General features: G+C 35.0%; 2 protein-coding genes across 3 annotated transcripts; both read right to left on the reverse strand.

Moving 5' to 3' along the window:
* Window positions 1-1968: 1968 nt before the first annotated feature.
* On the reverse strand, window positions 1969-5706 carry LOC137732456 (agamous-like MADS-box protein AP1). 2 transcript variants are annotated; one of them, XM_068471767.1, is made up of 7 exons: window positions 5304-5706; window positions 3663-3741; window positions 3397-3561; window positions 3238-3279; window positions 3058-3099; window positions 2789-2912; window positions 1969-2351 (listed from the first exon to the last, which is right to left on the reverse strand). In XM_068471767.1, exons 1-6 carry the CDS (start codon window positions 5486-5488, stop codon window positions 2802-2804), a joined length of 624 nt encoding a protein of 207 aa, XP_068327868.1. In that variant the 5' UTR covers window positions 5489-5706; the 3' UTR covers window positions 1969-2351; window positions 2789-2801. The 2 variants fall into 2 exon arrangements, with proteins under 2 accessions (XP_068327868.1, XP_068327867.1); XM_068471766.1 differs by having other exon boundaries at window positions 2806-2912; window positions 5304-5705.
* A 1968-nt stretch (window positions 5707-7674) lies between these two features.
* On the reverse strand, window positions 7675-13611 carry LOC137732457 (agamous-like MADS-box protein MADS2). Its single transcript, XM_068471768.1, has 8 exons — window positions 13227-13611; window positions 9850-9928; window positions 9545-9606; window positions 9283-9382; window positions 9145-9186; window positions 8996-9037; window positions 8254-8363; window positions 7675-8115 (listed from the first exon to the last, which is right to left on the reverse strand). Exons 1-8 carry the CDS (start codon window positions 13409-13411, stop codon window positions 8022-8024), a joined length of 714 nt encoding a protein of 237 aa, XP_068327869.1. The 5' UTR covers window positions 13412-13611; the 3' UTR covers window positions 7675-8021.
* Between the last annotated feature and the right edge of the window lie 5034 nt (window positions 13612-18645).

Genomic DNA, 18645 nt, shown 5'->3' on the forward strand with positions numbered 1-18645 from the left:
CAATACTATATTCCTTTTAAATAAATTAGGTGATTTTTTTTAGAACAATTTAATCTTTCAATGGCGTTTCTTTTCTACTTTTTTTGCCTCTTAAATATTTAATATTTGATTTCCTAAGTTTTGTGGCGTTTTCTTTTCTCTACTTTTATTGTTGCAATCATCATCTTGATATGATTTTTTTTCCCTTTTTTGTAATGATCAATGCAGGCTGGGGACTGGTTAAGCTGATTCAAAAACTGAAGGCGTGGCATAGGTTCTGATTGTTCTTGCTCCAAATCAGAAGATCCTATAGAAAAAAACGTTGACAATGCCAATATAGTGATGTGGGCTTCATTCATAACTTGTACAACAAAGTTTATTACTTTCCGTAATTCGTTAATTCTATCGGCCTCCTTGCGACTTGCAACTTGTTGGCTTTATGGTATAATCAAACATTCAAAGGTCTTAATAAGTTCAATTGACATCTTAATATTTCTGAGTTTCTATGCGTCTTATGATTTATCTCGGTTGAATCCATTGAATCAAGTAATGAAATCTGATAATCATCTAATTAATATCTATTTTTAGATTGAGAAATAGAGACCACCAATCAGCAATTGGAGAAGAGATTATTCATCAATTCATCTAATTAGGTTGCAGAAGCATCTTCAATACCCAATGGGGCACCTCAGATTGCACAATCTGGCACTACTACTGTTCAAGTCCAAGTTGTCCAGCCCCCTCCACGCAAGAGGGACTAAATGAAGGGTTAATATTTAATAAATCAAAACCCTAACGAGTCCTTAAAGAAGTCATCATCTGGAAAAGAAGCCACAGGACTTACTTATATCTATGATTTCTTAGAATGTGACGACGAATGTCCCACATGCTTGGAAGATGATAATTAATTCAGTGAAATCTGGTTCCTTGTGGCAGAATATTAGTGAAATATATGTGTTTAGCCTTTTATTATCTGACTTTAGGATATAATTATCTATGCTGAGGGTTCCTCTATTTTTTGTAACGACTGCAGAATACACAACTGAGAATCTAAAGACAACCATGGAGTGTTCTCACCATTACCACCTTTCTTGTATTTCTGAATGGATGGAGAGAAGCTCAACCTGCCCAATTTGCACGTTAAGAGTAACCCTAATTCAGAAAGTGCCTAATATAGGGTAGTGGTAGAATCTCTTTGGTCCATAACTTGCCCAAGTGAAAATTATTGTCCAAAACATACCTAAAATATTTGGATTTTGAAACTTCTTCCAACTAAATTTAATCCAATCGGCAAACTTTGTGTTGCATCAGACCGTCGAAAAATTGATTTTCTAGGTGATGATATTTAGTGAAACGTCTTGAGACTCAACAGAAAAGTAGAGCCTTTTTTGGTCACCCAATCATGTAGATGCATATTGAAAGGCTGGTCACCGTTGTGTGTTAGATTCTTTTATTTATATATGCTCCTTGAACTAATCCCTTGTTCGATTCCTTTTGTGCAATTCTTTCTTCTTGAAAGAGTGAGGCTGTAAGTATTCTATAAGTTTCCGGCTTAAAGTATTTGTCCAATTGAGCAATGAGTTATTACATCAGTTACTGTTTCTCATGAATCTTGTTGTTTATTTTTCCTTTCATGTGCATACTTACATTACATGTATCTTAATCAAGCATTAAACTCCGAAACCCTAAACGAAAAAAGAAAAATCCTAAATTCTTCCGAAGTCACCTCAGTTATAGATACCAAAATCCTAATTTAATAAATGCTTTTTATCCAAAATAATTTATCAGATTGGCATAACTCCTCACTTTGGTCACTGAGATTTAAAATCGATAGAATTAGTTCCAGAGATTGTCTACCATCAATCATTTTGGTCATTCGTGACAAATTTCTATTAAATTGAAGAAACCATCCGTTCAAATGAAGGAATTGATTTGACAAAAATATCTTTAATTTAATGGAGATTTCTCAGAGAAGAGACAAATAGATAAGAGTTTAGCTCGCACATAGAGTTTGAAATCGATACAGACAGAGAGTTTAGTTCACACATTTACTCAATATTTCTCAGGTTTTTGGCATGAATATAAATAGATTTACAGAACACTTTAAAAGTTCAATTCCTCATATATTGATGGCTGCAACATACCTAAAGCAGTACGTTCAGGGTTGGTCCAAATTTACCAAGAAACCAGAAATTTAATACAGAAATAGCACACATATGTAGTTTTGTTTTCTTTCCATTTAATTCTTCCACCTTTTTCTACCGATTGATCATCAAGCAGCAAAGCATCCGAGATGGCATTCATATAATGGTTCCAGAGTCAGGTCCAGCTGGTTCCTCCTCACTTGAAGGAATTCATCTTGCTGCGTCCCCCTGCATATCATATCGTATGCATTGCATAAAAACAAGTTAATTAGGGTTGATACCAAGTTAATTAACTTTCTTAACTGATTCATCAATACTGCTTCGTAAAACATATTTTATATAACAATATTAACATACTAAGAGCATCTCCCTTATGTGTAGCATTCATACATCTCTTATTGGCTGAAAGCTCTCCAATAATTTAGTGAGGATTTAATACTCATCTTGACCTGCAGATTTAAATTACATTTTTTTTTTTACAAGATGAAATTTACATCTTCCATTTAGAGCAAAAACCACATTTCGATTTCCCAAAAATGTAAATGGAATGTAAATGTGATTTTTACATCTCAAAATTGCATCTTTCCATTGGAATTGCTCTGCTAATAAATAAATGAAAACTTTAAAAAGACAAATTAACAGGCCCCTAGAATTAAGAATTTTACGTGGGAAGAATAATCACCCATTGTTTAGACATGGAAGTGGCTGTGGAAGCAGGTCAAGGCCATGGTTCTGCTGCTCCCAGTTTTGAACCTGGGGCTGAGCTGCAGCCTTCTCCTTCTCCTTTATCTATTTCCAAAATTTATATGAATTAAAAACAGAAAAACGAAAAGAAAAATTATCACGTCAAAAACCATCCAAGTTAAAGCCAAATATAAGCCCCAGACCACACCCTAGCTGACTCAGTGATAAAATAGTACAAGCATATTATTACCTTCTTTGCTAGCAAGTTATTTTCCTCCTGTATCGCCTTTCTCTGTCACAACGCACAAGATCAAAAACATTTGAATGAGCTACCGAACATATATCATCCACAGTACCCTTTCTCTTTCTCTCGCAGTCTAAACGTATTTACAACAGAAAAAAGAAAAAAAAATGCTATAGGTGCCCTTACCTTTCTCTGAAGCTCAGAGATGGATTCATGCATGAGTTGGTTCTGAAAGAAATTAAGAGAATACTTTAGTGTCATCAAACTCAAAATTAGTCTAGTGTAAGTACAAATGCACAATTAATAGAGAGCGATTCTCATTAGTTGGCATATGTGAGTACGTACTTTTCTTAATCGAATTTGTTTAAGAGCGGTGTCAAGCTGTTGCTCCAAATTTTGGATTTCCTTGAGATTCAAGGAATCCAGGTCTTCTCCTAAATAGTGCCTATGGTTTCTTTGCAAAACCTCAACCTTAGCCTTTAGTCTGGAATATTCAAAGGTCCAGTTACCCTGCGCTTCATGAAATTTTTCGAGTAATTAGTTATAACACTATCAAAATAAGGCGTAGCAGTTAATTAGTATTCGGAGATTGATGGCATGGCATGGCAAACCTGTGACTCAAAATCTGGTTCGACTAGCTGTCTTTCGGCGTAAGAGTATCTTTCATAGCGTTCGAGGATTTGCTCCATGCTGTACATGCATGATCAGCAATATCAAACATATGAAAAGTAGTAAATAGTATCTAGATAGAAGAATGCAATCTGCTCCTCTATCAAAAAAAAAACCACATCTTAATGAATTGATTGATTAATAATTTGATTGAAGTTATGAAACACTTTGAATGGAGTATATTCATATGATTAAGAAAATTAATCATGATCATCATCACATGAAATAATGTTGATTAAATTACAATCAATGCCGGGCAGTACAAACCTTGGAGTTGCAATAGTCTTGCACTTTTTATTCTTGTTTTCGGTTTACAGTCGAGCAAGCAACTCGCATGCATGTCATCTCTAACAGGTTCCTATACTACTACAGATGTGAGTGCGTGTGCGTATGTAAATATAATCAACTTGGAGACTGTTAATAACTTAATATATAGCTATATGTACATAATTAGCAAAGATACTGTTATGTATAGGACAAGTTAACCTATGTGATGGTCGCCTAGCTTCAAATAATTTGAGCTTCTGTTGAAGACTGTATTATTTAAATAAATATCTGAGATTTACTACACCAGGATTCTTGTTTTCTGGGTTTTCCTTTCATTTCACTTCAGATATTCTATAATTAAACCACAATATTCAAACTATATTATGTACTTGGTCTGTGCCATCGCCTTCGCTTTCTCTCAGGGGTATTATATATTATATATGTTAGTGGATATTCTCCTGCAGGGATTCTACTTGCTGCTGCTTGCACTCCTCGTTTGATGTTTTTACTTTTGCTGACAAAATTTTTTCTGCTTACTCATTACCATATATTCTAGAATCCATTAATTTAATTTAATATCACTAACAAAGATCAGAATTAGTAGTGATATATTATACTATAGCAAATCGCTCCTTAATCAAGCAGGTAAGTTTAATCTCTTCACAATTATTAGGTTCAATTTAGTACGAAAAACTATCAAATAAGTACCGATCAACATGTTTCTTTTGTCAGACGCAACCATTAAATTTTAGACACGAGTAATTTTTCCAAAAAAAGAAAAGCACAAGAGAAGTACGCCTAGCTATTTTATAATTACAAAATACTTTATATCAAATCAGCACCGCTTTCATCGATCTTCTAATTACCTTGCAGGAACGACATCTCAGTTGACCAGCATCAGATTATGACAAATTAACAACTCCAGTTACTTCATCTACAGTCAAATTATAGTTAACAGAGTTCTACCTTAGCACAACTCAGGGTTAACCATGGACCAAATTATAAGATCACATGTGTATAGTACAACCCTAATTACAAGTTTGTAGTAAAAGAAAACAAAACAAAAATATGCGAAAACAGAAAACAAAACAGACTAACAAAGCAAGGTGTATGAATTTTTTTTAGCTAGGTTTAACTCGATCTCTCAAGCAACGTTTCTAAATCCTTTTACTTTCTTATAGATACAAATTTCTCGCGTACCTTCGAAATTTTCGGAAAATAAAAATTAGTTTTTTTTTCTTTGGTGGAAATTTTAGCTTGGTTTTAGTAAATAAAATTCGAGAGGAGGAGATATAATGAATTAAGAAATCGTATACCATGAATCTGTGGCGTACTCAAAGAGCTTGCCCTTGTTGGAGAAGACAATCAAAGCAACCTGAGCATCACACAAGACAGAGATCTCATGAGCCTTTTTCAGCAGCCCAGTTCTTCTTTTGGAGAAAGTCACCTGCCTGTTGATCTTGTTCTCTATGCGCTTTAGCTGAACTCTACCTCTCCCCATGATTAAATACTTATGGACTCTCAGTTGCCACTCAACTCTTTCAACTGCTTGTTCTCTGATTTTCTTTCTCAAAAAACCCAAACAACCAAAAAAGAAAGACAACCCAGAAACTGAAATACTAAGCTGTGCTATTTATATGCAAAAAGAAAGAAATACAGTTATAAATTAATGGATTTCTTCTTCTAGCCAAATATCTGAACGTGTCTGAGAAAGTGTATGTGCTAGTAGCTGTCTGTACACACATTTGATTTGATGATAGATAAAGCGGTTTTGTGAATACAAGTGGTTTTGGGAAAACCGGTGGGATTTCTAAGGAAGTGTTGTCGATTTCTGATTGGTTGAGGTACACTATGTAGTCGTTTTCTCTCTTTCCAACAGGGCTAGTAATTGGAACCACAATTTTATTTTTCTTTCACACTGGTGCAGATCGCTACTTACTGGCTTCTATTCGGACTCAAAGAGTCTCAGGCATGCATTGTACGGACGGCCTTCAGCATTACCATTGCCTTATTGCTTGACGCGTAACCAGTGAACGTACGTACGCACAGTGCCACATTTTATCCAGTGAAAATTACTGTGATTCAACCCCATTATCTAGGGCTAAATTTATTATTTAATAATCTATGGTTAAAATTTTAAACCAAAACGATTGGAGCAGAAAAACCGTTTCTAGGTTAAAACCTAAATTTAATGGGCTAAATATTTTTAGATTTTAGGTCAGGGTTGGAGATGGTCTTAGTACATGGGAGGTTGAAAAATTGTTTGTTTTTGGCCAGAGGAATTATACTGCTCGTTGGTGTCCCACATTTCAACAATGTGTTCATGATCTTTGTCCAAAAAAAAAAACAATGTGTTCATGATCAGTTTGACACGAAGACAATATTTAGTTGTTGATCTCTATCTCCTTTACGGTTTATATTATTCAAGATATTGATATACACTGTTATAGTCTCTTATGAACTGAAAATAATTAAGCTAACTCATTTTTCCTACATAAAATGAGGAGGGGATCATTTGGTTACCATATTGTTAGTAAAATATATGTATTCATGTCATGTTAACATCGTGTTATATATATATATATATGAATAATAAAGAGCTGAAGGAAGTTGAGACTATTTTTGTTATTTTTGTTAGAAGTGTTTTTATTAAAAACATGTATAATATTATTATAAAAAAAATCCTAGTGCGGAAGAATGATATGTTTTTGTCTAGAAAAAACTTTTATAACCTACAAATATTAACGTTTTCCTTCAAATGTAATAAAAAATAAATAAAAAGATACGTTTTTTATTGTCAGAAAGGACTTTTAGCCATTTTAAAAGCAATTTTAGATTCTCAATTAAGTTTTAGTTAATTATTTGTTTAGTAATCTCAAACAGATTTTAAGATGTGCCGTCTCTTTCTAAGTGATCATCACTTCGCTTTTAACATTTATCTTATCTTATTTTCTTACGTAGTTCATCTAGCATGACTATCTCGACCCACAAAAAAAAATAAAAAATAAAAAATCTAGAATAATTATATGGGGTTCAAAATTGTTTCCCTAACCAAAGCATAATAGGGAGGACGCACCAACCGGGCATCCATTAGTAGTAATAGAGTTGTAATTGAATGATTCAATTGGACCCCAACCACCCTGCAAATTGAAAAGAGTCCGCCGTTTATGGCCATGTCATAACCACCAACTATAAGTATGGCTTTACATCTTCGCCGTCCTCCACCACAATTCTGAAACCCATCACGATCTCTCATCAAATTTTAAACATCCTTTTACATCTCTTGGACACCCCAACAGTGAGTTATGCTCTTTCTTTTCATCGTCTTCATCTTTGTCCAAACACAAGATCATACATATTTAGATTTTGTTGTTTACTACTTGGAAATAACTTCTTTTTTTCTTTTTTTTTTAAGATTCAGCAATTTATTATGTGCATGATCTCATAGTAGTAGACAAGTTTATATATTTATATTATATAATATATCCCCCAATTTAGTACAATTGAGTAATTTTCACCATCCCCTTCATCCATGCCACAAATAGGCAAAGACGGCATGACACACGCCGCAGCGATGATTAGATGTTGCCATGCGTTCGCTCATTTGGTAATACAAAGGAATTTTATAGGACACAACAATCGTGATGAATTACGGTAAGTGTTCAATTGTGTGATCAGCCTCACAAAAATCACACAAGCATTTCATACCCATTGGTAATAGGTAAAGTGAAAGGGCTAAAGGAAATTTTTAGGGCACAACTTTCCTGATGAACATTAGTAGGGCACAAGTGTTCAATTGTTTGATCTGTCTCACAAACACCACACAAGCGTTTTATACTACTCATTGGTAAAAGGTAAAATACAAATGAAATTTTTAGGGCACAACAGTCGTGATGAGTTCTTGTGCGTTAGTCTCACGAATGAATGAACCCTTCTATAACATTAAACGATATGAGGTAGCAAATTATTAATAAGTGAAACAACACATGATGTTCACCACTTTACTCTTTGATTGATGCATGATTCCTCTAAATTCAGAGCATCCAACCAGGGATGAATCCCCGACGACTTTGTTCCGAGGACGTTGCTACATTCACCTCATCATTTGTTACTGCTGGAGTACTGTAGCTGTAATAGTTAATGACCACTTTAGATGACAGCTAAAAAAATTAAGGCAACTGAATTTTATTAATTAACGTTGCCGAAAAATTTATACGCTTGACAAAAATCTCTATAGACAAAAATCACTATAAGATATATGGTTACCCGATCTGCAATGTATTGTTGAATTGCAAATGCCCAGGGAATCCCTCTAATTGAGCAGCCTGGTGATTGCTATTCCATGATCGTTGAAGGCCAGCAGTACTTTCTTCCAACTGCAGAACACGAAAATTTACACCCCAAATTGACCAAATCAGTTATCTGAAAAACTTATTAAATGGAATAATTAACAAGATTCAAGAATCCGTATGAAGAAACAGTTAGATAATAACGTACAGTTATTAAAAGAAAGGCCTCGATCGTTTGCTGTTAGCGATTGGATTGGAATGAATAATTACTATATTCAAGGCACATTGAAGGAAGGAATGAAAGATAGTGTCCAACTTGAAGATGGAATATGACTCGTGAAGTAAACTTATATATTTCAATCCCCAAAATGGTAGGATTAGAAAACATATGTCATTCATATCTAATCTCCTTATTACCCCTAATATGAAAAATCATTCACCTTTACTTTCAATATCCCTTGAGTTTTATAAGTTAACCAATCCATTTCAATCCTAAGAACCAAACGAGCGCAATAGTGCTTTGCATTACTATAGTTATACAACTAAGGATAGGAAATCTATATGATGAGGACTATATTAGATTTTGCCTTGAAATGTTGTAATCAATGAATAGCTAATTAAGATGTATTATACAGCATGATGAATTTCCATTGCATGAAAAACAAAAATGAATAATGGTCAAATAGCTGAGAATGCAGCAGTAGTTTGGTATTACGTACCTTCCTTCTCAGTCCAGTGTTTGCTTCCAGCAGCATTTCTTCCTGCACAATTAATTCTTAAAAGATTTGGTAACTTATATACACACATATATTATGTGTATACATACATACATATATATATATATATATGTTGTTTGCAAAATACTTACTTTCCTCTGAAGCTCAGAAATCTGAACATGCATAAATTGGGTCTGCGAACAAATGAAATGTAAATCGAGATTCTCTGTTAAGATTTCTTTTAACTAACTCCCCATCTTTTTCACGCTTATGGAACAAATTATGAATACCTTAGTGCACCTGATTTTCTTCAATGACATATCGAGTTGATTCTCAAGCTGCTGAAGCTCCTTCATGCCTAAATGAACCAAATCTTCCCCAAGAAGATGTCTAAAAACATGCCAAGTAAAAGTTTTCATGAGCAAAATCTTTGCATTTGTCATGCGATCATTAAACATACTGTCTAATTTTATCTACAAAAGTTCTAGTGCAAATGTATCGCTATATACATATATGTGTGTGTGCAATATATATCATCGATATACGTAATACCTCTGCGTGCGTTGTAGGGCCTCTACTTTCGTTTTTAGCTTCAAGTAGTCTTGGTATCTACTCTGCTTGTGAACATGCATGGCACAAGTTCACCTAATGTCAAAAATCCGTAGGGCAGGATTTTGTGAAAGAAATTCCATTACCAATAACATAAAACTTAAACCAACCCACGAATTTGTCCCTAACAGATTGAGAATAATTGAATAATGGATAATATAGGTTGCTTTACCCAACTTATGTCATTGCAGGTAATAGATGTATCCATCTTAATTAAAGCTAATTACAAATGAGAAACTATCGGTAACCTGTTCGTCCTCAGCAGATTGACTTGCTCCCAGTTCTCCATAAGTGCATCTTTGATACCTCTCAAGCGTCTTCGCCAAGCTGAAATGAAAGCAAAGCAACAATTATAGGACAGTGATCAGAATGCAAATTCAAAAGAGAAAAGAGCGCATGCATTTTGCACTGATTCAAATGCCAGTAGAGAAAAGCCCAAAAGCATGCAACAAAATCTGGGAGCAAGACATTTTAATTAATTTTGTAGTTCCAAGTTTTTTTAATCACAATTGATATTACTACTCTAAACCACATAAATAATAGGGAAACATTTAAACCAGGGACGCAGTGAGTTGAAGAGGAAGACATTTCCACCAATTCACAACCTTGGCAATTTTGTAGTTCCAAACTTAAGAACAAATTAAAGGGATCAAACGGCCATATGATTTAGGGATCAAACGGTCATATGATTTCAAATTTGAGTGATTTTGATATAGATGATCTTTAAGGGAAAACCTAAAAGATAGACGGTTATATCATAGAAATATATTATGGAGTTGACCCTAAGAAAGGGTGCCAAAAAATGTATGTCCCCCCATCCTAACCTCTGTGTGTGTGTGTGTGGGAATGCATATAAACGATCTTCAAATGTATACATTTGGATCCAGAAATGATTTCCAATTCGAATTATTTTATGTATGGATGAGCTTCAAATGAAGCTTAAGAAACTGAATAGTTTCAATAACTAAGTTTATACAGTGGAGAAGCCCATGTAGGAATGCAAATATTGATGCAAGGTGCGGCTACACCTATATATTTATTGAGATTGTCATAACTTCTCACTTTAGTCACTGAGATTTAAAACCAATAGAATTAGTCTCTGAGATTGTCCAACGTCAATCATTTTGGTCCTTATGTGAAAAATCTCTGTTAAACTGAAGAAACCACCAGTTCAATGAGAAGGGTTGATTTGACAAAAATACCCTTAATTTAACAGAGATTTTTCATAGAATGACTAAAATAATTGACAATTTGATTTTAAATCTGAGGGATCAAAATGAGGAGTTAAGCCAATCTTAAGGACCATTTTGGATAAATAACCTTAAATATAGCTGGAAATGTGGATTGCAAAGTATTTAATGAAGGTATTTGAAATATATTACAGGATCACTACAAAGACATAAACAGTAGATTTGCAAGATAGAGATTCTCGGCCTCCCTTCCAATAAAATCAGATAAGCTCTCCCTCTAACCACAAACCCTAACTTTGCCAACCTTTAGTCACCGGTCCCTTGCTTAGGCTTGGACCGGCGGCAACCCCTCCTACCTCCTTCTAGCATCCCCCTCTTCCTCGTCTTTTCACCCCTTGCTTCCTACCCCCCCCCCATCCTCTTGCTGCGACCCACACATTTTTTTCCTTTCTTTCCGTGCCCCCGACCCATTCCTCTCACTGCTTTCTCTTTTTTCTCTGTTCCTTGGTCTGCCCAACGCCTTTTCCCCTCACTCTTCTGTGCGCAACCCGTTTTCATGGCTTTGTTGTGATCCTCTGACCCACTTCCCCAATTTTATTGCCATACAGGGCTTCTCCCTTGTTTAGGGCTTAGATCTGCAATTTTGGGTTGGTCTTTAGGTTGTTTTTGTGGGTATTTGACTTGCTTTTTTAGGTTTTTTCCTTTTCTTACTTGGTTTGTGGCGGTCATGCCTACCAGAAGTTTTATTTATTCGAGTTCGTGTAGCTTCTGTTTCTTAGGTGAGGTTGCACATGGAGCGTTCCCGGCAGCGGCTTCCTGGGCACCCGCAGTGATGATGTGCATATTTGCTAGCAAAATTTTCTCTCGGTTGTTTGGACTTCCTGAGGGCTCTGCCCTTGGAACTACATTTACCATCCATGTCGTTGCCACTATTTCTTGCCATAACTGCGACCTACACCGTTACGAGGAATTTCTGGCGGCTCTTGGTGCTATCATGTTTTATGCAGGTTTTTAGTTGTGGTGGCGTTCCGACTACTTTTGTGGCTCTGGCTGGATCCCTTCCACCCCACCCTCTGAGTTTGTCTCGTCTACAGCTGGCCTCGCACACCTTCTAACATTTCTGCACGTGCCTCTTCCTCTGTTACCCATGCCTACTGCTAAATTCCAGTTGCATCTCCATTGTGGACATGTCACCTTGTTCTTTTGTTTTTTTAGTATAGTTTTTATTATTGGTATGTGTTGCTTCAGTAAGTGGTTTGTGTCGCTTCTGTAATTTTGTAGCCTTACTGTCTCACGATGGTTTTGGTGCTTGGTATGTCACGTCTTGTCTACGGGACATATCAATCTCGGGATTCCTCGTTCTAATGGTGTGATTTGTGTGATGGCCGTATAGGGGTTTAAAATTATTTGTAATTTGTGCCTATTACCTCCAGATCAAGAAATTGATCACTGGAGCATATGTACCCATCTGGCATCTTTGTAAGTGGATGGTTATGGTAATGAAATTCTATCGTTTCTGTCCACAAAAAAAAAAAAAAAAAAAAAAAAAAACAATAGATTTGCAAATGACCGCAAGTAGCTCTCAACCACAATGGTGGAGAGGAGAGTTGCCCTTGCATCACGACGTGGGTTCAAACCCCGTTGACTTTCTGATCTAACATCTGATCTAATAAATCTATCGTTTGACAAAAAAAAAAAAAAAAAATTTGCATATGACCCCCTCCTAATCATTGTATCCACTAATTTAAAGTCCCTCCATTTAGTTTTTTATAGTGCATTTCTAGTTATATTTAGCCTAACTTCCTACTCCTCGTCCGAACATAACCTTGAGGTATTATAATTATTGCCAATTATAGTTAAGACATACATTCAAATATGATTCTACACAACCAGTAGCTCTGATTATGATGTATGATAACATAAGATGTCTGAGTATTTGGCAAGAAATGAATTCCCTTAATAAGTTGAAGAGTACTTAAAGAATTTATAACCTAGATTACTATATATTGAGGTGAACAATTTTGAAGGATTATATTTAGCAATGGACTTGCACCAGTTAAATTTTTTTTACAAAAAATAAAAAATAAAATTGATCATATCCATCCTATCATATTTTTAGTTATTTAATTACGACCTTCTAAATTAAGTACTGATTTAAAGATATGATAATACATCTAACGAATTTTAGTGCAATTTTACAACAAGCCTTCCCCTATGATTGTATGAGTGAAAGTTAAATCTCATGAAAAATGAAGAACTCATCTCAAATTCGACAATGAAAAAGAGCATAAGCAAACAATTCCTCTATTAATTCACCCTTTCCCTCCCCAAATATGCATCCAAATCCACTAAAATTTAATTTCCAAGGAATATATTTCCCACATATATATTATATTATAATATATTGTATATATTCAGAAAATAGAGATATTTACCTAGGGCCGCTGGAGAACTCAGAGAGCTTTCCACGGGTGGAGAAGACGATGAGAGCAACCTCAGCATCACAAAGAACTGAGAGCTCGTACGCCTTCTTTAGCAGCCCTTTCCTTCTTTTTGCAAATGTTACCTGTCGATTTATCTTATTCTCGATCCTCTTCAGCTCCACCTTCCCTCTTCCCATTCTTCTTTCAACTGGTAATAATATTTAAAATATATTTCAGTAATATTTTATGTTTTGTGTATATATAAAATTATAGCTAGTATGGTACTAGGTTTTCCTTTTTAATATTCGCATTCTTTAGGGTAAGCTAAGTTAGGCTTTTGAGAGAGAGAGAGAGAGAGAGAGAGAACTTTTTGAGGAACTACCTTGTTGGGTGTTCCTTTAGCTCAACAGAGGAAAGAATCAAAGAATAAGCAGGAGTGTACTATGTCCTGTTGGATGTTATATATTTTCCCTTCTCATTCACGACCGATGGAGTGTTGCTTTCTTTCTTTTTTCAGTTTTCTTTTGGAAGATGAAGTACTAAGGTCATTCATAATTTAAATGTTTATTACATAAAAATGTGACAGCAATGTCTAGCTCCATCTTAGAAATTACCAACTTTAGGAGTTTTACGTGTCGGTGAGGAGAAATTTTGGAGTCTGGCATCCGGACCACGTGTTTGTGCGACCCCAGACACAATAAAGCCAACATACCCCACGCCTTGACAGTGAGGCTCACCACTACACCATGTAAAGATCTCACACCACCCTACCTCTGAGTCCCGGACAGAATAATTTCTCATGGATGAGAGAATGGCTTGGGAACCAGTCAAACCAAAGCTAACTCAAACTTCACCAAAAAACTTATCTACATAACCATCTCTTAAAATTCAACTCAAGTCACTTAGATCAATTTTTTGGTGAAGTTTGAGTTAGCTTTGGTTTGACTGGGTCCCAAGCCATTCTCTCATCCATGAGAAATTATTTCGTCCGAGACTCAGAGGTAGGGTGGTGTGAGAGGGGAGTGAGATCATTACATGGTGTAGTGGTCCAACTAAAACTCATCGGTGATATTGGTGGTGGACCTTTATGAGCCTTAGAAGTTTATCATGGTATTATAGCAGACTATTTTTCAATACGTCCTTGGCCCGATTTATTGAGCTCTAATTTTCCCTCCTTAAGTTCGGCTTTCGAAAAATTGCGCTAGCTCTATTTTAAAGATATTGAATGACTGGACATTGAAAAATTACGTTGGCTCTAGTCCTTAAATGATGACTGGTTTCTCGAAAAGTTTGGTTAACTCCAGCATAATGACTTGACCATTTCTCGATAGGGGAATTGGTTTCTCTTGTGATCCCATGTGGGGCCACTCGTGAGGGGTGTATTGAAGAATAAGATTTCACATCGTTCATATGACAAAATAATATACAAGTAATATATGAGAGTTTCTACCTCTAATATCACCGAGACCTTTTGTGATGTAACCCAACACATAGTAATAAATGATTAAGTTGAAATAATATCGGTGATATTGGTGATGAAATTGCATGGGTCTATAAAGTTTATCAGGTGTTCCATTTGTAAGAATGCTAAAACAATAATGGTACATATATATACACAAAATACTGGTACCTCAAAGAGTTTTTGTCACCGTTAACAAAACTAACGCCTCTTTATTCAATAAAAAAATGAATAGTAAAGTGAGATACAACTGATGAGTACAGGGGTGTGCTATCCACACATTCTTTTTTACTTCTCATACACCTCTTTTTACTTACCACACACCTCATAATAATTTCTGTCATTTGATCTTCTTCAATTCATCTAATCTGACGATCAAAAATTAAAAAAGTGTGTTAAGAATGTATAAATATCACATCCCAATAGAATAAAGTGAAATTTCATATATTGTACTGCGCATAGCAAAAAATAATCCTAATTAACTTGTCGAGGTTTCCCTGTACTTCTAGAAGACTCAAAACTCCACTAAAGCACTTGTTCTCCATGATGTGATTAAGGATAGTTTGCTTCCTTCTGCATTTTATATTTACACACACACACACATACGTGTGTGGTCTAATCTTGGATTAAGATCTACCATCTCGGTCTGATTTTTTTTGGCTTGGTATTGTTACCAGAACATATGAAGTTAACAGAAGATTTGATGCAAAATCGAGCATAGTGACTTTTTATGATTTATACAACAAAACTCACTTAGTTGGATAATGCTTTGTTGTTGTTTTTTTAAGGAAAGTGTTATTCACACACCTATTTTTACCTCACCACACATCCTTATTAATTTTTTGTCATTAATCTTTTTAGTTCATTCGATAGGATAGCCGGAAATTGAAAAAAAATATGTAAGAAGTAAAAATAAATATGTAAATAATACTACCCTTTAAACTTAGCAAAATGTTATTGGCACTCCAAACTTTCTATATTTAGAAAGAAAAATACACTTTTTAGAAGTGTAAAATGAGATTTTTAATGTGTCAATAACACTTTACCATATAAACCCCTGAAAATATGATCTCGAATTTGTAATTTGGTTGAACTGTTACTTTAATCCAAAAGGCGTTGGTTTTTTATTTTCTTTGAGGGACCCACACTATTCAGATATGATCAAAATACACAATTTTGAGTCGTCGGAAAACTAACGGTGAGATCTTAAAAATAAGGATCTAATAGATATTCATAATTTTGTATAAAACTCATATCATTATAGTATATACTATTGTAGTCAAACTCCAAAATATAAGAATACTAAATTAAAAAAAAAAACTATATATGACGCGGTTGGACATCGTAAACATGTTGTCATTATAAACAAGGATGGTGCTATAACACACTCATTTTTTCTCTCACATACCTTTTTTTAATTTTTATCTTGATTTTTAGAAGTACATGAGAGATAAAATGGAATGTGTGGATAACACAACCCTAAACTAAATACATGAGGAACACTTTTTTTTTTTGAACAAATGATATTATCTAACTAAGGGGAGGAAGATAGGTTTAGCCTCACAATTAGCTAGTAATAATGTGGTTCAAATTCGCTTTTAACTCACTTAAAAGCACCCATAATATGTAAATGGGATCGGGGATTGTCATGTAAGGTCATCTTCAACCGACCCGACCAAATGGTCGTATGGTTAAAAATGGTTCTGAATGACACGAAAACCGTCTCCAACCAAAGACTAGGCCAAAGGGTTTGTGGGCCCCATCAGGCCCAAACCCTAAATCAGGCCAGCATGCTGGCCATTTCCAGCCAGCCAGCCCTCCAGCTCAACCCATTTGAATGTCAACGGCTACCTGGCATCAACATGACGCCAGCCAGCAGCGGCTAGCTAACGTCATGCTACCATCAGGTTACCGTTGGAATTTGAACTTTTTTTTTGCACAAATTAAAAAAAAAAATCTAAATTCTTTTCCTATAAATACCGACACTATTCCTACAACATTGAAAGCTGAAGATAAGAAGCGCCATGTAGATAAGAATCCTATCTAAAATATGCACAACCAATTATATCTCGACACGTGGCATTCGAAATCCTATCTGAAAAATTATTAAGATTACATAAAGATAAGAAATCTGGAGAGTTACTTTAGCGATACATGTCACTCGAAATCCTATCCGAAAAATTATTGAGATTACATAAAGATAAGAAATCAGGAGAGTTACTCATGTTAGCGACACGTGTTACTCGAAATTCTGTCCAAAAAATTATTGAGATTATATAAAGATAAAAAATACGGAAGCTTTTTGTGACATCCCACATCGCCCAGGGGAGTGATCCTTAAATGTATATTCCCGTCCCTACCTAGCACGAGGCCTTTTGGAAGCTCACTTTTGGACAGTAACAATTCAATAATTTATTTCTCTTCTTTGAACTGTTGACATCCTTTCATAGTCCTAAAGCACTCATACTTAAGTTCCTAAAGCATCTCAAATCCAATACACTTAAATCAACATATTGTATTATGTGTTCTTGCATGAACGTCTCTTTTATGAACTAAATGTTCATAAACTAAATTGAACCTGTAGTTTCAAATTTAGTGCCTTTGAAACCCGAAGTTATCATAAAACAAATACACCCATGTAAACCTAACGTTTTTCATGAAAACCATATCTTAGAACTCGAATGTTCAAACTTTGATGCTTCTATGATCGACCCAGTTTGGTCTCGATCTATTGAATTAATTAAATGTGACATGCAGTCCAAATCTGACAATTAGGAACGCTTAAATAAAGGATGATATTTGAAACGACCATGAAGCATGAGAACATTCTTCATGATGCATGAACCCCCTACATTTATATTTACCTTCCGATATATATATATATATATATATATATATATTGAAGCCCAAGGGAGTGATCCTTATATGTATATTCTCATCTCTACCTAGCACGAGACCTTTTGAGAGCTCACTGGCTTTGGGTTCCGTAGGAACTCCGAAGTTAAGCGAGAAGGGGCCTAGAGCAATTCCATGATGGGTGATCTACTGGGAAGTTGCTCGTGAGTTTCCAAAAACAAAACTGTGAGAGAATGGTAAGCCCAAAGCAGACAATATCGTGTTTCAGTGGTGGAGCGGGCCTGGGAAGTGATTCGCCCCGGGCCGAGATGTGATACTTTTCATTTGGGGACAAGTGGCACTCAAAATATGTTTAAAAATATTATTTTAATATGGTAGTTTAATTTAATTAACCATATTAATTTAATTAAAATAATAAATTATATTTGGCATATAATCCTTTGATCCTCTCATTTGAATATAGTATAAAATATAATTTAACAATATTTATTAAAATATAATTTCTTGCAGAACTATCATTTAATCTTCCTTCGATTGGAAATAACCTAAGCGATACACATCAAACGGACTCATGGACTGGAATGGACTGGCCTTATCCACCCAGAGGACCCAGACCCAATGACTAGACCACCTTAACACGTGTCAGACGCTGAATCACCAATGGTACCCAATTTTGAACAATTTGTACTACAATTATTGAAATTTGAACTGAATTGGGCCGTATAAACATAATTTTAAAGTGGTTTAAGCTCCTTTGAGCCGAACGGACCCAAATGTCTTTAGTTCATAAAAAGATGGCCCAATATCTCTAGTAGAAAAATAAATATGGGTGCAAGATGACTACTTTATATTCCTATTAACCATTTTTTTAACCACCTTTAATCAACATTTGTTTCATTAAAGTGATTTCGAAAGAGGGAGAAATCGAACTTAGAACATTAGGTGAAGAGGTGAATATTCTTAACCATTTGAACTATATGTTCTCTGAATTTTTTATCATCGAGACTTAATATTAACTTGTGCATATATGGCCAAAACGCAAAAAAAAAAAAAAAAAAAAAAAAAACTTGGAGTTTATCTACAATGCCTATATGGCCGACATCATTTTCAATTTGT

Source organism: Pyrus communis, chromosome 4 (genome assembly GCF_963583255.1).
Source record: "Pyrus communis chromosome 4, drPyrComm1.1, whole genome shotgun sequence".
Classification (NCBI taxonomy): Eukaryota; Viridiplantae; Streptophyta; class Magnoliopsida; order Rosales; family Rosaceae; genus Pyrus; species Pyrus communis.